Below are 20,937 nucleotides of genomic sequence, written 5' to 3' on the forward strand. Positions count from 1 at the left end.
CATGGTATTACCATGGTAAAGCAGGATTAACATTTACCTTGTCAGACCTACACGCCACACCGTGCCACGACAGATGGAAGGCTGGGTTTTCTGGGAGGGGAATGGATGCACTGCCTCTTTTCCTCTCCTGTAACCGACTTTGGAAACATTTTCAACCTGCTGAGCTTCCCACCTGTAAAACTTGTTGCAGTATCTTGAAGCTTTTATGAAGGAAAAGGCATTACACTGTCAGAAGCAGAACCGGTCAGAGGGACATGGATTCAGTTATTTTCAGAAGTTGAGCTTTATTTTTTCTTATTCATTTACGTGAATGAACTGTGCAACACTAAGTGTTATTTTTAACGAGTTTCTTCATAAAACAATTACTTTGCCTGTCAGTATTAGCATGCCCCATATATACATACCTGTCTGCAGGGAGAAAGCCTCCTGGTGCTGGTTTCCAGGGCTCGAGCCCATCTGAGCCTGAGACCTCTCCTAAAGGCAAAGCCCCAACAAGAGCATGGTGCCACAGCTTTATGCCACCACCCTGGACTGGTTTCAGGCCTGAAAGTGCACCCATCACTCACTAAATTAGCCCTAATGAGATTACTCAGATTACTCCAGTAAGCAAACACCTCTCACATGACTGTTGCAGGATCAGGCCTTAAGCTCTGTAGCTGTCTATATCCACATGTACACACTCAGACACACTCTCACAAGCATATATTGAAGAATTTAATATTAAAAAATTAAAATCCACGTTTCTAAATATTTATGAGTAACAAGTAAAGGCACTGGTTAAAAAATTAAACTACCATGCTACTGACTAGTATAAACATAGAAACTTGACATCAAAGTTATTCAGACATCTAAATAGCTCCAATTAGCTTGGAGTAACTATTGATCCCATTGCATGGGTCAAGCAATGCAAAGACAGGAAAATCGTATCCTGGAAACATCTGAATTTTCCCCGTATGCAAGAACAGGACCCGGAACTCAAGACTAATTGCTAAAGTCCAAAGAGAAAATGTAAGTCAGACCAGCAGCAGATACGCTGCGTGCCTGGCACAGCTGCCCAGAGCTGCTGAAACAAGAACTCCCAGGTACAAAGGTAGAAAGACCAGCATACACACCATTTACTTTTATTCCACTTCTTGCTCTCCCCTTGTCAGCAAGAAGGGACATGCAATGAGCTGACAGCTTCACCTGCATGCTTGAAAAACTATCTCAGCTAAAGTCTGGGTGACTTCTTAGCAGGGCCTTTCATGCTGTAACTTGTATTTTTCTATTTTTCTTATTTTGTTACTTTTTCTTCTTTTTACTACTGAGAGACTATCAACTGCTCAAGTCAGCTAAACTGTCAACTACAGAAATAAATCTGCTGACTGATACATTAAAACGCATTTATCCATTCACTGCACCTACCACTGGAAAACCTACCACTCTACTCCCCACGGTCAGAAAGCTTTTTTTTTTTTTTCAGTCTTCAAACACTGTAGTTAACTTCTTCTGTAAATATCCCCAAACCATGTTCCTCCCTAAGTCATAACTAAAAACACTGTCTTACAAGTAGCTTTTCCAAATTTCACCTAAAACCAGACAAACTGCAGTGTAGTATACATTAGTCTTGTAAATGCAAACTGTTTAAAATTATCTCTTACTTTACAGGTGACACTGAACTTTAATAATCAAAGTACCACTGCTTTTGGTTTTAAAAGAAATTACTTTCACCATTGGTAAGTAACTGCATATAATTTTAATTTACTTGACAGAGACTTTGAAGTTGTTTTCCCACTTGAGCTGAGACAACTAAGATCTTGTGGGCTTGTGACAGACAGGCGTGGGTGTCAAGGACATGGATTTCTGAGCAGGCATTGCTGCATCTGAGCAAATCACTTTGGGTTGCATCCAGTCAAGGACTTACATCCTGCAGACAGACAGGGCACGCTCTGAATTTCACGTATGTGCCTCCTAAATTCAAAGTCCAAGCAGGTATGTACACGCTGCCTGCAGCAGATGAACATACAGAAAGGTGTCTCAGGACAAATCCAACTAAGGAAGAACCTGAGACGCCTTGACTCTCATCATTGCCACATCAGTAACGGCCGGCGCTGGGTCCAGTGCCGAAGGCTCTCCTCAAGAGGGGCAAGAGAACCTAACAGGGCTCAACATCTTTGCTTCTACGGATGATGTGCTTTTGCAAGCTAGAAGTATTTTTCATTTAGATGCAAATTTAAGTTCTTTACAGATGAGGTGAACACAGGCTAAATCTCCAGCTTCCTAACGGTGTCCTCAGAACACTAAGCAAAAGGCTGTCACCTGTAACACCCACAGTCATGCTTAGTTTGGGACTGCCTTACGGTCTGCTGCTAAGTACCAAAACACACTCTGAGCACTGAACCAGGACCTCTTCAAAGGGCATGGCTGCCTCTCTGCTTGCTCACAGCACTCTGGTAAGATGTGGATAAAACCAAGGTAATGCTTGACTATGCAGTTAAACTGGGGAATTTCAGGGAGGTAACTTTTCAAGATAAAGAGCTTGCTGAGAATGATTATGCCTGGGACTATAATTAAAACAGACACCCGAGTTCAAAGGTTTCTTTGGTTAGCAAATCTAACTGAAATTACTACCTTTCACTCTGTGCCCCTTATGGCTCCCTCATTTGTAAACTAGGGTTAAGAATACACAATTCTCTGTGTGTAGATGAGACAGGCTATATAAATGCTCAGCTGTACAAAGGCAATCTTGTTTCTCACAAATATCTCAAGTTAAATATGACTTCAAAAAAAGCTGCTCAATTTAACTCCCAACACAGCACCTATTTTTGTACCTGGATCTAAATATGAGGCAGACAGCTGGCCTCTACCACTTTACATGCCTCCCAAAAATTCACTCAGCTTGGATCATGTCCCATTTTCCTTAAATGTATAAATCCCCGTATCATCTGCAGAACTTGACTATCACAGAGACTGCTTCTATATGAAAGCTTTAAAATATGTTGTAAAGCCACAGCAATGATGCACTTGTGTAACAACTGAACTGTAACCAATGCTGACTGCAAAGCAAGTTCATGAACTTCAGCTGTGATATACTCAGTGCACCATTTTGTTCAGGCTCCCAGTTAAACGGGTCAGGGATTTCAACAGATGGAGTACTGTTGCCACCCAGCTGAAAAAAATTTTGCTCGACAGCTCAATCTAGGTGCTTTGGCTAGTACCAGCCTTTGTCAATCCAACTTATTATTCCCACCCCTTGCCCCAAAATGCAGTTTTATACTGATATTTCTGTATCTTTTATCAGTACATACAGAAAAGCTCAAGACAAGCCCAGAGAGAGTGAACATCAGTACCAACGTTTTTCTTCCACAAGCATCATTTAAAGTGGAAAGTGGCAAAACAAACAAAAAAAACCACCAGCAAAATGTAGTTGTTTGCTTCAAAGCTGTCTGACTTTATGAGTAAGTACTTGAAAGGTCCATTAGACTTTTAAAAATATTATTTTGCATATTTTCTCTCATAAATAAGTAGCCACGCCCAGCCACACACGTAGCTTTTAAGGACAGATGCTGTCCAGAATTACCCAGAAACAAAGATGTCTTGGGCTCCAAGAGGATGAAGGTAATCCTGACACAGGGTTGCTAGATTGTGACAGAGAACTATGTTCCATGGGTATTTCAAAGAAGTCTTACTGAAACGAACAAATGTATTTTATATTAGGTCTATTTCTCCCCCACACAAATGCTGGGAAGCATGTCCTGCCATGGTAACTGGAGGCCACTGGGGCTGGGAAGCCCACCCTTCCAAGCAGCTTCAGGGCTCAGCTGTGCTGACACTTATAGCAGCGCAAGGATGGGGCATGAAGTGCAACATTAAAGGAAAGAAGTTGCACAGATATATTTCCAAGGGTCTAAATCAGATGCAAGTGTTTAAGATGGATCCAAATTAAAAGGAATTCTTAAATGTCGAAATACTGTTGATCGGGTCAAGTAAATGCAATCATGTTCAACATTCCCTTCTTTTCTTGGAGCTTTTAAAAAACAAATACATTTAATACCAACCTTTAGTACCCCAGGTGATCTGCATGATTTAGTGATACAGAAAACCTTTCTAATGGCACCAAAATGAAACAGCCATGACAAATTATATTTGTTAACAAGCTGTCACTAGGGAGTACTCAAAATAATTATCACCATTTGTCTCAAGTTAATTTAAATTTCTGCAAGTGCCTTATACGACTGCATTTAGTGGTGACAAGATGTCTTAAGTATAACAGTGTATTTGCTTCCTTTCTTATCTTTGATGCTTGCATTAAAACAACACTCCCTGCTTTTTCTCTAGCACTTTTTATGGATATTTGTTGTTTCTTAGACAACTGAACAGAGCTAATGTAAAAATACCAAGGGATTTTTCATTGTTTTTTCTCCTAGGACATTTTAAATGTAAAGCTGTCTCAAATGCTGCCAACAAACACATAGCATCCTAAATCTAAGAGAGTAAGGAGGAAGAAAAGCAAAAAGGAAATCAACTGAAAGTTCAATATTCCTTGTGATGGAAGTTGCTTTACCTAGCACTTAAATAACAATGCTACAGACAGTTAAGAGTTTCAATTTATTTTTTCTGCTAAAGGCATGGCTCTGAAGTGGGTTCAATAATCCTTCAGGTATAGCTTCCTAAAACAACACATTCATCTAGCTTAAGAAAAAAAAAACCCATTCTTTTGAAACAATTTTTATCTTCTTTAAACCCCTTCACTGAATTGCTTTCACTGCTCATGTGTATCATGCAATCAGTCTACATATAACCAACTCCTTATGTTTTTACACTCAGCACTGCACTATATAAACTAAACCTAAAATAGGTAAGCTAGATGCTTCCAAGCAGCTCAGTTTTGCAGCATAAGACCAGCTTCCAAACACGTGCAGTGCAGCCTCTTGGTGAAATTCTGCTTTGTTTCATTTGTGTATTTGCTTTTTTGAAATTCCTTATTAGAAAGGGCAGTTGGAGTATGGAACTTGGCCAAAACCATCAACAGATGTACAGTGAATTAATTCAGTAACAGTAAAAAAAGCAGGATACATGAGCAGAAGCTCTGGTAGTAACTTGACAATTGAAACTAAAATAATGAAAAATAAGTTGATTTCTATTTTTTGATTTTATAACTCCGAGGCCTTTCAGGAACATATGGTCTACTCCTAGACCTTTTACATTATTAAGGCTTCCAACTGGTAGGGAGTTCACATATTGACATCTCTCTGAACCTGAACCAGAGCTATTATCAATATGAAGTGGTTTCCCCCTATTTTGCAGCTCTTTAATGAAACATAAGATTATTTTAAGTCCATAATCTTCTTGGCAGGATTATCGACTAGTAGGTCTGACCCTAATATTGCTCATCTGAACAATGATCTGGCAGATGCACTGAGAAAACAAAGGCTAAACACATACCTGTCTGGAGGGTCTTGTAGCAAGACATAATAGCGGCTTTATGACTAACTACTTAAATCCTGTTTTATTTGACAATGCTAACCAGATGTCTTCTGGAAAACAAATCAAGTGTTTCAATCACTGCTGCTTAAATACGTTCCTTGAATTTGGCCAACAAAGCTAAACAGAAGCTAGAGTCAGCCAAATCCAGCTCTTCTGAAGATGAGATAATAAATGAATCATTGCAGACATTGGAACAACGAGCCCTATATTATGTACATAGCTTGAATCAACACAATTATCCTGGGGGGAGGGCACAAAGTACAGGCAGTTGTGCAGGAAGTTTCAGCAGTTATAGACTGAAAAGGAGTATGAAAGTCATTGTGTGGACTGTTCCCACTATTTACAGCAACACCTTCCTCAGAACATATCGAACACCTTCTTATCTGCTGGAAAGGATAACCAGTCTGGGCAGTGACCAGCAGTGTGTGACAAGGCATTGCCCCTCACCTGCAACTTCAACAGTGCAGAGAGTGTCTACAACACTTCTCAGGAGCTGGATACTTCCTAATAGCCTGGTATCATTTCAGTCTGGCTGTGTTTGACCTTTAACATTAATACAGTTATTCCATCCCCGCCTTTTTTTTTTTTTTTTTTTTTTTTTTTTTTTTTTTTTTTTTTTAATCAAAAGTGCTCTACATTTCTAACTGCAGGAACTGGAATAGAAGCGCCCCTTGGAAATTCAACTATACATGCCCTGCTCTGGTTCCCATCACTGCAACTGACATACATCCACATTTCAGAGAGAATTCAGAATAGTTCAAAAAACCTAGAAACTAAGAGTTGAGGTACATGATAAGAATTCTTTTTTCTCTTCTTCCTTCACTTCATCATAGCTTGCAAGATTATCTGAGACCAATGCCAACTGCCAACGTTACAAACCTGCTCAGAATGTAAACAGGCACACTCAGGATATACCCCAAGCATTTAAGCAAAGCAACACTCAAAACAGTGCTGTCTCCTCCCCATCTTCATGCTTATGCCTTATCGCTTGTCAGTTTTAGAGTATAACACGCTTCACAAAATGAGGATTAGTCCCAATTTACTTTTACAGCCAATTATTTGTGTCACTGCTATGTACTACAGCTGCTCTATCTGTGCTCCTAGCTGAAGACCACGGTACTTCAGAGACTTCCTCAGGTACTGGTTCTTCAAATAGGGCCATGCAACAAGCCAGACCTGTCAATGCACTGTGTCAGGGAAGGGAGCTGTTTTACACTGCTACCCTCTTGACTCTGGTTGAAAACCCACTGAACCTCCTGGCCTTATGGGCCAAGAATACTGTAGGAAATACTGCATGTGGCACTGGGCCCTTCAGCACAGATGACAGCCTGCCTTAAGAAACAATGCCACTCTGAACAACATCAATCTCACAGCTCTGCTAGTCCAGACACCCAGCAGACATTAGCAACACAAGACTAGCCAAGTCTAGCAGTTCTTCAGCCTTGGAGCAGAGCACACAGCAAAGGAACAGGATTGATTTGAGGATCCCAACCCCATGCAGAGCCTCAGCTCTTCCTTCCCATCTGTTGTCTTCATCTCCTGTTTTCCTAACTTCCTAGGACACAGCAGTGACAAGAAGCACAGAGTCACATTAAGACTCCTCAGTGGTTAATACTGTTTTGTTTTTATATGAACATCTGTATTTTGGGAAACACCTTTCATGAAGTGACCATGAAAACATTAGGAAGAGGTCATATAGGACAGGCTTTCAGGAAAGGCCAGCCAGAGCAGCTTGGCCCTGAGAGTAAAAAAGATGCGTCTTGCATAGCCTGTGTCACTCCATCTGCTTCAGCAGGCACTCTGAGGTCCTGGCTCCTTCCCCAAAGAAAACGAGGGACTGCTTTATCCAATGCAAACAAAACATTAAGAAATACTGTATCTATCACCACAACCCAAGAACTGCACCATTTTCTAAACATTCAAATCAAACTGTAATGGTACCATGACTCTGAAATGCAGCTCAAGTTACTCTTCTTCCCTAGCCATCATACTAAGCCACTGAGACCTTTCATTTAAAATGAAGTAACACAGCCTGGGTTTAATACATCAAGCCACTGGCTTCAGCCAGTAACAACTTTAAATTTTAATATAGGTTACATAAAGCAACTTCAATTCTCAGGAACAGATTGACTAAGCATCACAAACTTTCCAGGTTCCAGGTGCTTCACTTTCTAATTCAGATTACTGGACAATACTGCATTTTAAAACTTCACAGGGCACCAGAACACCTGCATGCCTAAAGGATAAGTAGCTTTACCTCAGTTACGAACACATTTGATGCAAGATCACACCACTTATACTTGAAAGTAGCTTCATAAAGGAAAATCACAGCATTTCCCTTTAATTTCAAAAGGATAGACACCTAGTTCATAGGTAAAAACCTAAAATACCTCCCTCTGCAACATCTACTGTCCCATACTGTATCCATTTCCATAGTGCTGATAAGCAGGGGACATACCAACATATAATATACAAAGTAAAATAATCAACTGCACAAAAATTAATGAAGATAATTTTCTCCTCCAAACACAACACTGCTTCCCGAAAAAGTATAGATCAGCATACAGTGTACCTATTTCTCACAAGACACATTAGATACTATTTATTTTAATATCTTTTAACTTTCTATTCTTAAATTAATTTAAGTAGCAATACTGGCTTCTCCTTCGTAAGTGGTACTTAAAAGCTTATTCTAAATAACATATGGCTTATTCATTTCACCAGATTTTTTTTTTATTCGACCTATACTGTAAAGAAGTTGCTGTTAAAAATTGTACCAGAACATTTTGCCCTTGCACTGACTGTGTTAAAAGTTAGCCAGGATTCCATCTGGCTGCTATTAGATGGGTGAAAATACCTTGATAGAAATACTTTGCTTGAATTATTTTGGAAGATTTTATACATTCGATACTTTGTCAGGTGGTTTAAATGTGCTCTACATGTGGTACTATTTGTTACCTAAGTTTTATACTTCCTTTTCTATTCACAGGGGAGCCTGGTGTGTAGAAACAAATTAATTTGTCTTCAATCAAGCTGCTATAGCTGCTATATACCAACAACATCAGCTCTCATAATGTGAACAAGAACAGGACTGGAAAACTTTCAAACATGTCTTTTGATGGTCTTAACAATAGCTGCTAACTTAGTCCTAAACACCTCATTATCAGGTTCAAGGGGACCACCAGAGGTTCTTCCTTCCTTCCCAACCTCCTCTAAAGATGGGACTAAATATACACAAATGATTTTTAAGTAGTGCCTATTCTTAAAAACCCTAAATTATTTCATAGCCCCAAAAATTTCTGGGGGACATCTAAACATCTCTGCCCTCATTATTTCTCCATTGCTGTACATGTCTACTGCTTCATTTCTGATTTAGCATAAAGCAAGAGTATTTGCTTTAGTTCTACTTCCTTCCAGTTTCCCTCTGTTGTCACCATTTTTTGGAGACCAAAGTGATCCATCCCATTTTCTGCACAGAATACAGAGCATTTTGTCATCCAGTGTCATACTTCCCCACCACACATACAGCATGTCAGGTCACATACAGCTGTCCTACTGCTCCACAGTTTACCTCAACCAAAGAATCTGAAAAACCGAAAGGGCAAACTGCAAGTTCTATCATGAGGCCAAAACAGGCAGAAGCAAAGTCCCCATGCTAGCCCAATGGTGCTTCTCATAAGACTACTTCAAGTTCTTCTGTGTTATGGTCACATAATTCCTTACTACCTATTAAGAAGCTTTAGAAAACTTTGTCTTTTCTAAAGAAACGGGTGGAAAAGCAGTTCACCAGTTGTTAAAATGATGTCACAATTCCAACAGTGCTTTCACACTGAATGAAACTCTGCTCTGGATACAGAACTTTTAACTCAAATCTCCAAATATGATAGAAGCACCACTGCCTTCCTGATTTCACACTGCTGGTTGAAACAGCAGGGCAGTAAAACTGATAAAACTATCCAGTGCCTCTTTTACTACTACTCATACTGTAGCTTCTCAGGACAGTTCCAGACAACAACAACGACTTACTTTAAAACGGCACTTAGGGAGGAAAGAAAAAAGGGGGGGGGGAATATATATATAAATATATATATATATATATATATATAAAAAGTTGGCCAAGGAAAGAGCTTGAGGTTAAACAAATAAGTAAATAAATAGATAACAGAGGTGTGTTCACTAAGTCAACAGTATGAGGTCTGGTGAAGGTATCATCACGGTTTCTTCTCTCAATTGCTACCTTGAAGGTATGAAACAGAAACTCACCTCATTACCCAGCATGTACACAAGCCAGTTTATTTTACACAAATGGCTAACTAGCAAATTGTAGTAGCAATGAACAGCTTCTTTTTTATAATGAGCTGCACCTCCAGAGAAAAATCCCACCAGACCAAAACAACTTCAGGTGTGTAAGAGGGGGAAGCAGCATTTATTACTTGGTTTCACACAAATATATTAGATATAAATTTGTTTAAATAGAACATGAAACTGCAGTAGATATATTTCTGGTAAAAATCAAGAAAATCGATGTATTTCAGCCTGTGCAGGTTCAGGGTTTTTTTTAATAACAGTTGAAAACAGAGAACATGAAAAAATATTAGAATGACTGGTAAATGTTCACAAAAAGCTAACAACAATCAATATTCTTTTTAATCTAAAGCAGGCAAATATTTTTATTTTGTAAAGGACTGGTAAGTGTGCCTGCAAGAGAACAATAGATGTTTCAAGGCTAAGGAACTGCACAAATGTATTAATCTAGTAATAACTATAGAGGGCACACAGGCTATCTGCTGAGCCATGCAGGAGACAATAACACTGGCTGTCAAGACTTCCCTATTAAACGATAACAAAAAGCACCTAGTAAGAGATGGTGAAAATCAATTAACTGGGGAAATGGCAAGAGAACTAAAATATGGTGGTCAAACACTTCTCTATTCAGACATACAAAATCAAGCTTTCTTCAAGTCTAAAACCCAGAAATGTCATGTTAATCAAATAAAAAATACAATATCCTTTTCAATCAGGTTAACTTTGCAAGATATCTAGTACCTGCAGTTCCTGCTGAAACAAAAGGGCACTTGAACAAGTTGGCTCTTTGCAGGGTAACCCCCCCTTTTGTTAAAAAGCCAGTGTAAAGAAAAATCTAGGTTAACCGTTTCCAGAACATGAACATTATACTGTTATTTTAAACTTTATGTCTGGCTCAGGGACAGACATTCTGCAGGCCTCCTTGCTGGCTGCATGTCATTGTTCTCATGGCTGCACTGACACATGATGCCTCCCACAACAGATTGCACAGGAACAGCCCCAGTGAAGGTACTACGGGTAAAAAAGTGGGCCTTAAAAATATGCTGAACACTTCTGCAATACAGCATTTTTATTACTGGAAGAGTCCTCTTGAGTGCCCTGCTCCCCATTTCCCTTTTCTGCCCTCAGCACCTTTTCCAGCTTCTCACAAGCAGACACAGCCCTGGAAATTACACCATCCAACAACAGAAGAAATCACCAAATAAACACCTCTTATGCATTTTTTACTCCACAAATGGACTAACTTGCTGAAATTAAAGGTACCATTTTGGAAACAGTCCAAATACTAAATGGAAACGGCCAGGAGACACTTTTCTATTTCAGAGTGCTCCATCATACAACACATTTACTTCTCTTCATAGCAAAGTAATTCTTCCCCTGTCCCTTCACTGAGTGGGAAAATCCCACAAATGTTCTACATGTGGTAAAGAAAAACAAGGAAAACTTTTTCCAAAGCCTTTAATTTGGGTGTTTGCAAAGACTGGCAAAAGTACTGTAGTTTTAGGACGTGTGTGTCAGTAGCAGCGTCTTACCTCTCAGCACTGACTTGAGGTTCAGCTTGGCTTGTCTGTGCAGGTCCTCCACACAAGGAGGTCTTGAGGAGGGTAGGAAAACATTCTCCTGCTGGTGCCATGGAGCAGTGTAGTGCACAGTCCATCTACTCTCTTCATCTAGGTTGGAAACAGCTGTAGAGAGACACAATAATAAGTCAGACGTTATCGCAGATAGCTCTATCGCAAAATCCCACGTGTAAATTTGCCACACATCAACTAAAAATGAAAGCAGCATTTTTTGCCACTGTAGACGCATCAAAATATTCCTTAGAACCTCACTTCCATGACAGTTAAAAAATACTTCCTTTAATTTCTACTCTAACATTATGTTCTGGGGGAAACACCTTTTGCTCTTCCCATTTTTACACTTGTTTTATTTACTCTAAACTTCAAACTCTCTTCTTCCCGCTTTAGCTCCCACTCTTCCCCAAGAAATCAGTTTTACATTCCCTGACCATGGCAGGTGCTGTGTAGTGCAGAATAGCTCAGCTCAAAGGTGCCCCTGGGAATATGACAGCCTTCATGAAATATGACAACAGGTTCATTTGTGTTGGGAAACAACCTTGTCTGACCTCCTACTTTCTCACACCAGAAACAAGATTCCAATGAAGCAAATAAATTAGCTACTTTCCTTTGTTGTGAGTGGAAAGCAGATATAAACAAAAGCAACTTCATGGTAAATACTGCTCAAAGCACAACAGCACTGAAGAGGGCTATCTCTGGCTACTTCTTTGCAGTCAATACAAACGTGAAAATAAAACACAGACCCTGCTCAAGTTCAAAGTTCCCTACAGATAATCTAGCAATGAAACAGTCAAAGCATATATTGCCAAGATTTGTTTATTACTTATGCTTCCCAAGAGACAGCCACTGCCTTTTGTTTCAAGTTTATCATCAATAAAAACTTCTACAGCTGAACAACCTTATCCCTCCACCCCGCTGTAAACAGAAGAAGGACACTTGGGGGTCATATTTTATGATCCCCCAGGCATCCTTTGGCCTTCAGCCGGCATGCTGCACACCCTTGCTTTTTAGCTCTGCAAAGCAGAAGAAGTCACTACAGATGCGCTGCCTTCCAAGCACCTGCCCTGCTGCCACAGCTCTACTGCCCCCAGCCTCGCTGCCAGCTCTGCATCCTCCCTTTGCTGCTGCACTGCCTGTGGCATCACTTTGTGGTTTGTCTGATGCCCGTACAGCAGCAGAGGAGGTATGTAAAACTGAGAAGCAAAAAGGATGCAATAGCCTCCTGTCATCTGAAAAATTACCCTTTCCTTAACACTACTGTGCATCTGCTGGGATCATTTCAGATAGAAACAATTGGTATTCCTATGGAAAATAAGCTATGCCTCTCGCTTCCCAACATAGCTATAGCCAAATGCTCAATGCCTGTTCTTTCCTAACAGGACTTGAGTTGGGGGGGGCGTTTCTTATCTGCCTCCTATCGCATATTTTAGATTAGTTTCAGACCTCAAAAAAGGTTTTAAAGACTTTCAATGGGTTTCCTCACGTCTGTGTCTTGGTCCAGCATCCCACCCTCCCCCCCAAGACATACTGGTTCTAACAAGGCAGACACCCATCCAGCCTGTGCCCACTCTGCCCGTTCTTGCTAACCAGCAGTCAAACCGACATCACAAAAAAAGGAGAAGTCATCACCTACCTGGTTACAGCACCAGTCACCCCCATCTATCAGAAAACGCGACACCTAAAGCCAATGAAAGGCACCCAGGCCACTCCCTGGCTGAACTGGCGGAGGGGGAATGGGGTAAGGCTGGAGGAGGAAGAGGAGGAGGAGGAAAACAACTGCTGCCAAGCCCACTGTCTGGCTGCAGTCCTGCCACACCAAAATTAAGGTTTACTACTCGTCAGAGCAATAATGGTCATCAAAATCAGTCAAGTAGTGCGCACATTTGCCAACTACTCTTTCTAGTGTGATTCCGTCCTTCACAACTTAAAGGAAGATCAAACTTTATGTAGACACCTCAACGATACAAGCTCATAGCCGCATAAGTAGAGACAGGTATCTGACAAACCATCAGGACACCAGACACACCGGCACACCCTACCTTGTCACCGAGTTGCCCATTTCACACCAAGAACTTTGGCTCCTTCAAAAATCACCATGACAAAGCACTTCCAAAGCCACAGTGTCCCAAAGCAGAGGTCCTAAAGACCCTCACAAGGCTGCCACCACACACTCCACAATGATAAACGATTAAAAGAGTGAGATAAGCTTAAAAAGAGGCTGCAGGAAGCAGAAGTGAAGCTGAAGGGACCTGCACTTTCCTTCAGAACTGGGCTGCCTCCTGAAAGGACAGTGACTACACAGAGCTTTACTTACTCTTCCTCTTGAAAAGTTTCATGAGAGATTTAAGCTTTGTGTTGATGAAAACCACCATTTTCAAGGTGTCGAACCGCGATCCTGGAGTTGAAATCCCACAGAAAGGAGGAGCTCCAAAAAGGTGACTGCCAGACTGAACCTGTTCACACTGCACACCGAATTTCTCCTCTCCACATTTCTCCCGTCTGCGCTTTTTCTTTTCTGAAATAACTTTAAATATGTCTAGCTCTTTCTGACAGACGAAATAATTTACAGTTCTTTAGCATGAATTTTTCCTCCTCTCATGTAACCCTGTGGGTTGAAAACAGCCACTTCCAACAAGCAAAACAGGAGAAAAAAGCGCCCCAGCTGTTACTGTAGTTTGCGCAGGACGAAGAAGGCTTTCTTGCTGTCCACAGCAATTACTCCGCTCTTATTCTCCTCCTTTCCTCCGCTCTCCAAGTCTGGCTGCTCCAGTACGTCCCGAGTTGGCAGGTGCCTGCTCTCCTTCCCATGTCCCCGGCCGGCTGCGCCGGCGGAGCAGCAGGAGAGGCCGGCACCTTCCCTGCCCCCGCCCCCTCCCGCCGCACCTCCCCGGGGCCGCCGCCGCCGGGGGCCGGGCAGCCCCGGCCTCCTTCCAGTTGCAAATCAGTGCCGCATTTTCGTGCTAATCAGGATGCTCTGCTTTCCCACCGCTCCCATCCTGCCCCCATCTCCCCCCACCACCCTTTTTTTTTTTTTTTTTTTTTAATTTTCACCCTCTTGCTCCCACTTTATTAAGGATCCAGAGCTGCGCCTTAGCTGGCTGCAACACGCTGCCTCGGCTCTGCATTGCCTCCCATTCCAGTCCCACTGCTCCCCCCGTAGTCACTGATACTGCCTGAGACATCAGCACTCTAATTTTACATATTGAATTTTATTCAGTTACACTCCTAATTTATTCTTATTAGCGTCATCTCAGACCAGATACATGGAAAACAAAATCGAGTTATTTCTGGCTAATAGAGATTCTGTTATTCATCAAACGCAACTTGTGCACGGAGATGAAATGGCCCAGCTTTTTGAGATGCGCATTATACCCTCATGTCTTTAAAAAAATGTATCTGTACACAGGTCCACAGCCATCCTTCCCAGGAAGGAACTGCAATTTTGCAGAAGCTCAAGAGAAAATTCTAAGCACCAAATGAATGTGCTCAGCAGGGCATGCCCTTCGCACAATGTTCAGGCTCAAGAAGCAAGCCCTCCCTCACAAAGCAAGCTTAGGGAACCCCCTCGGGTTAACAATGAAAAGGATTTTTTCCTCAGGAAAAAGAAATGCCAGCAGCGGGGGGCTCAGGCTGACCCCAAAGCTGCAGCAGGATCCAGCCTCTGGAGCACAGCATGTAAAAAGCAGATGCTCCACAGGAACCTCTAAGTTTCACCAAACAGTTGAGACTCAGCACTGCGAAGAACAGACTGTAAACTAATCCGTTCATCGTTATCTGAACACAGTATCATCATCATTTATCAGCATTTTCCAAATCCAGAGATGTTGCAATTGTAACATGGGCTTGACATCAAAACTACCATGAGCACCAGGTGCTCTCCAGAAGCTGCTGGTCCAAGAGGCATTTTGACTGGCCCAACTCTGCCAAAGGGACAGAAGACCATGGTGCCATGGCAGTAAAGGCAAGGAAGGCACCTCTGCCTTTTGCACCGATTTCCGCCTTATACAAAAAAATGACTCTGGCATTGAACTTTGATAACAAGGTAACTAATTAGCGCTGGTTTCGAATTAAATACACAGTAATACCCCTGTTGGACATCTGCTATCTGAAAGCAAACCAAGGAGACGGTTACTCCTTTTCTAGTGTGGTGTCGGTCTTTTTTAGGATGTAGGATGTGCCTCTTCCTACATGCGCCTCTTCCTTAGCAGGTAGGAAGGGAAGCACAAGGAAAGGAAACAGTTTCAAGCTATAAAACGATGGAGTCTGGGTTGCTGGAAGTGAGACAGTCTCTTCCAAAGGTCTTTATGGAACCTCAAAAGAGCCTTGCAAACTCTGGGAAGCAAGACTTTGTTACCTTTTCCTGGTCAAGCCACTGTGAATCAACATGATCCTGATGGGTACCTTGGGCAGCTTGGAATCCTTTTCATTTCACCCCGGGCTACAATGTGAGCCAAGCGCAGTGTGCTGTTTGTTACTGGATCCTCAACCTACCCTGGAGCATTTCTCTGGCCTGAGAACAAGCACTTGACCACTGTCCTCTACCCCTGATCTCAGCACGGAGGCAGACATCAAACCCAGCAACAAACAATACCTGAATTGACGTCTGCCTTTCACCCCCCTCCCCGCCCCGACCTTGCTTCCACCTACCCTCAGGTCATGCTGTTAAAGAGGTCAAACATCAAAAATGGCTATCATGAGGGACTACCCCAAAGGAAACAACGTCTGGCTACTCCTGTCTGCACCTCTGAGAGTCTGCACTAGTCCAACAACAAACAAAACCTCTTCCCCACCTGAGACAAACCCACAGACTTCCGTAAAATTCATCATGTTGTCTCAACGCAGCTTTTTGTAAATGTTTTTCCTGTCTCCAGAAACTGTAATCTAATAGCAATTCTCTGAGAACTTAAAGCATGAAATGCCTGTGCTCCTCTGCATTTAGCCTCCCTACACTGAGACAAGAAGGAAAAGATGGGGCACTTTGAGAAAATTTATATTGTAGCCACTATGCAAACAGATAAAGGACTTCAGCCTCAAACATTGCCAGTCCAGCAGACAAACTCACAAACCCCACAAACCCCACCAAACAACAAGAACAAAAAAACCCCCATGTAAAATTAACTTGATGGAATAAAATTTAAAAGCTTGTTAAAGCTAGATAAATCCAGCATGAGCAGTAGGTGTGCACACTGTGATATCAGTTCTTTACATGCAAATGACTCAGAGACAAGGAGCAGACTGGGGAGACCTTGCTCTGTGACACACTTGCTACTCCACCTTAGATAAGTAAATATTAACCCACCACCTGAGTTACCACATCCTTAGAAGCAGGGATCACACTCGCTGCCACACAAGGATCACGGAAACAGCAAGGAATCAGGAATATCACAAGAAATACAGAAAACATGCAGAAGACGTTCAGTAAATGCTAATTTTCACTTCATGCTGAATGGAATCAGTCACGAAGTTTGGCTTAGAAGAATCTTCTTCCTAAAAAGTCAGGGACAGGGGCAAAGAGGCTGAGAGATGCAAGTTGCAGTGACAAAGAGCATCCTCAAAATCATAACTGTGTAATGAACTCATTAGCAAACCCCTTTTTTTAGTTCAACTATAATAGTTTTTAATCCCTGAGTGGTTAAACTGATTCTGATTTCTAATAGAGGCCACATACACACAGAAGAGAAGTAAAGCAGAGTGGCTGCTGGCATACAGCACGCCTGAGACGCTGTAGCCATTCCTTCACTCCCCTCCCTGCTCCATCCCCTCTTTAGAGGGGCTTTCCAGCTGACCTGCTCCACGACAGCCATCTGGGACTGCCACCCCTCCACATTCACAGCAGCACAAAACATCGGCGCCTGTGAAACTATCTGGAAATATTCAGCTTCCATGGATATATTTCCAGCCAGCCCCTGGGGGAGAGGGGCTCCTGTGTCTAGACCCCATTCACAACCCAGTGCCCTGAACCTTAGCACCAATGAACAAAATCCACTGAAAAAGTTGAAGGTTTATAAAAAGGCAAATGTTGAAAAGTGACGATTTCGGGTCATTCCTAACCACAGCCGGAGCAGCTGCCCGGCAGCAGCCCCAGGGGCAGCTGTCCACAGGGAAACTGGAATCAGTGAGAATTCTCTTTCTAATCACCAGCCTGTGCATATATGCAGTACAAAATTTAGGAAGTATTTAAGCTAAATAAATAAATAAATAAATAAATAAATAGAAATAAACCAGAAGAATAGCTAAAGCAATGCTTTCCAGCTCCCTCCCACAAATGAAAACAAATGTTACCACTTTATTTTTGTGAAGGAGAGGTAAGCCCAACACATCATATATTGAGTTAATTAAGGGAATGATGCATCAAACTACTAAAATATACCATAATCTCAAAACCTAAACTTCAAGTTGCAGCCTTAGCAGCTTTATCTGGACAATGGAAAAAATCCTCCATTAAACAACTGTGTAGCATTTATGACACTTTAGGAGGAAAGAAAATGTAAAATCGCCCAACTGAGCTGGGAACTAACTGCACTGTGAGAGCTCTTCCAGTGAATCTCTGTTCAATGCACAAAAGGGAAAGTGGAAATACTGGCAAGCAGATGTACTCAAAGCAATTAAATCGATGCCTTTGCTTTTGCAGACACATCACTCGGTTGCTCTAAATAAGTTTCCACCGTGCCATCCTCCAGCAGCTCACAGGGAAGGGGCTGTTGAAGGGCAGTTGTTCCCAGCACGTCTCCAGGAATGTGTCTGTGTAGGACATGCTCTGGATTGCTCCCTGCCACCCCCACCCACCCACGCTGAGCAGCTGTGGAAGTGACCCCCACGCACCCCCTCCCCAGGCTGCACAGAGCCCCCAGGCATCTGCAGGGCAAGACTGAAACTGAGGAGGGCTATTTAACCCCTTCCTGCAGGTGACAAGACCCCTGTCTGCCTCAGACCAAGACCACCCAGCTTCGAAAGCTGCACTTTTACTTCTAGGCGAGACTTCCATCATGAAGAAAACATCAGGAAGGCCAAACACCTCAAGTATTTTTGAAACTCACACCCAAGCTTTGTGCCTGTTCTGGCCACCTTCACCCATGCTGTCAAACATTTCCTGGTGCCTAAATGGACTCCTTGCAGTGCACTGGAGTCAATAATTTACGGTCAGAATGGGTTTCACCCTCCCTGAGATCCCATCCTGGCTGGCCCCCTCCCGGCATCTTTGAGGAGAACAAAAGTGCTCCCTCCACAAAGGCCGTCCCAGGCGGCACCGCATTCAGCTGCCCTCCAGTCCCCAGCTCCCCTCGCTCACAATGGCCTCTTTGAAGGCAACCTCAGCCCTGGTGAAGCGCGATACCGCCCTGGCTACTGAGAAATTACAATTCATTAAACCTGGGATCAGGAGGAAGAGGAGGGGAGAAAGAACAAAGAAGAGAATGTATTTGATCCCAAAGACACCACAACAACATACCAAGAAGAACCCAAGCCCCAGTGCAGGGCTGAGCCTGTGCAGGCTGTTACGGGCAGGTACTGCTCGAAAAGAGGGTACCCGGCTGTGCCCTCCTTTATCCAAGATCATAAAGGATTAGGGCTGCAGGCTCTGGGAAAAAGGCTGCCCGCCGGGGGCAGAGGGAAGAGGGAGCAAGATGAGAAGGAGAAGCAACACAACCTAAGCCAGAGAGGACAGAAAAGCAGCAGACTGATTGATCTGATGATCCTATTTAGGTCACAGCACAATAAAGCTAATTCATTCCTTTAACAATTCAAAACATCTTTCCACAGGATCCTCTATCATGCAAACACATCGGCGGAGAGAAAAGGCAGCATTTGGGCAGGGCTGCCGGCAGACAAAGCAGCAGTTTCTTTTGGTTAGAGCATCTCCCCACACAGTAATAGCAGTCAAGAGAACAGAAAACGTTTTGTGAATGTGCAATTTTGTTTTATTTTAAACTGCAGGGCACAATCCTTTTTCCTTTGGCCATTTCTGAACCCCAGTCAAGGCAACTTCAGCTCCCAGAGGAGAACTTTTCTCATTCCCTAGGGAATAATACCCTTTTAGGATGCCACCAGGAAATATTCTCAATTTAAATTCCAAATCCACCTGACTGCTCCTGTGCTATGGCTTATCCTAAAGAACTGATCAAAACTGGCTGGGGAAAGTAAATTAGTCTAAAAAAATCTTGACTCTTACTTGCCCTAGTAATGCACAACAGATAAAATCCTTCTCTTCTGAATTAGTGATGGAAAAAATACCAGGCAGACAAGTTTGCATGTCATCTCATTAGAACCGTCGTGTAGGACAAGGAGCAAAATCAACAAAACCAGACTGCAAAAATTCAGTTTCAGAACTTCTGTCCCAAACAATCTCCCTGTAATTCCATCGTTGGCAGCTGTGCTCTTGGGCATCCACAGTAATATCCAACAGACATCTTCAACTAATCTCAGTCTGCATTCTCTTTATGGGCGTCCTGAAGGGGACATGGTCCCTACTCATTTCACTTATTTAAAGGTCATAGAAAGAATTTTTGTAGACAATCTTGGCCTCCCTGCCCAACATTGCTCTCTGGCATACTGTTATTTATATATGGATTATCCTGGTGTAAGGGGTTACAAATTCTTCTTTTTTGTCTTTCTGCTGAGTGGCAATAAATTCTGGGTGGGTCTCACTTAAGCCTGAAGGCATACTCCTTTAAAATTAGGCAAGTACATTCTCTAGTTTCCTAAGAACTTTTACAGCCTATAAATGAAAAAAGTTAAGCTCCTTGGAAAATACCAACCTGCATAGAATCATACAACTGCTCATGCCAAAATCAAGCACCCATTTACTGTCTTCCACAGCAACTTGAAAAAAAAAAAGTTTTGTTCATTACAAACTTTCAAAAACTTTACCTGAAAAATGTTATCGGCACGACACAATATTAAAATGATGAGTAAAAGCAAAGTCTCACAAACAATAAATGGACATTTGCTATTGCTCCTAAAGCCCTAAGATTTTTGACAAAATCTAAAAACCTGGGTATTTTCCAATTCAAGACACAATCTGCCCTGAAATAAAAGTCTCTAAACTAAAGTAAGGCATTGAATTCCTGTAACAGTGACCTAATCATTATGTTACTGCAGGATTCAGCAACCTGTAGGGAAACAACTGTACCAACATCTGTACCACAGAATCTCCAGAGAATATCTTTGGCTGGCCATGGGCATATGGATCTCAGACATGATCAAATACCAACAGATTTTGAAAATTATTTTTAAGATTATATTTGTGTGGTCAGCATCTTCTTATCAGAAGTCCTCAATAAAACCAAATGGAAGGACTAATACTGTTAATCAGTTGAACTTTCCAAATTTATAATGTGAATACCAACCTACAATTTTATTAGCACTGCTTTGAATAAAAGTTTCAGAGATCTGTTATTAATCATACACAATCTAGAGGCCCAAACCTCACAACATGCCATGGTGGATCAGCACTAACTACTGAGTAATAGCTGTGTTTCTCTGGGTTGCTAGCAAAATGCGTCTAAGAGTTTAAGCAATGCTGAAGTGATAAAGGTGCCTTGCCACCAAGCATCTCCAGAAAGCACCACTGAGCACATTGTCTACTGTGCAT

At 42.1% G+C, this 20,937-nt stretch overlaps 1 protein-coding gene across 10 annotated transcripts in view; it reads right to left on the reverse strand.

The window, feature by feature from the left end:
* Nucleotides 1-20,937, reverse strand: part of NHSL1 (NHS like 1) — a 179,712-nt gene that overhangs the window by 43,944 nt on the left and 114,831 nt on the right. For 9 of the 10 annotated variants that reach the window (XM_058419793.1, XM_058419792.1, XM_058419791.1 and 6 more), the window contains exon 2: nt 11,304-11,456. In XM_058419793.1, the coding sequence (XP_058275776.1) occupies nt 11,304-11,456 (153 nt within the window). Of the gene's footprint in view, nt 1-11,303; nt 11,457-13,662; nt 14,093-20,937 lie in introns of those variants that run through there. The other variant, XM_040058454.2, reaches the window with a different exon arrangement.

The sequence above is a fragment of the Hirundo rustica genome, chromosome 3, assembly GCF_015227805.2.
Source record: "Hirundo rustica isolate bHirRus1 chromosome 3, bHirRus1.pri.v3, whole genome shotgun sequence".
NCBI lineage: Eukaryota > Metazoa > Chordata > Aves > Passeriformes > Hirundinidae > Hirundo > Hirundo rustica.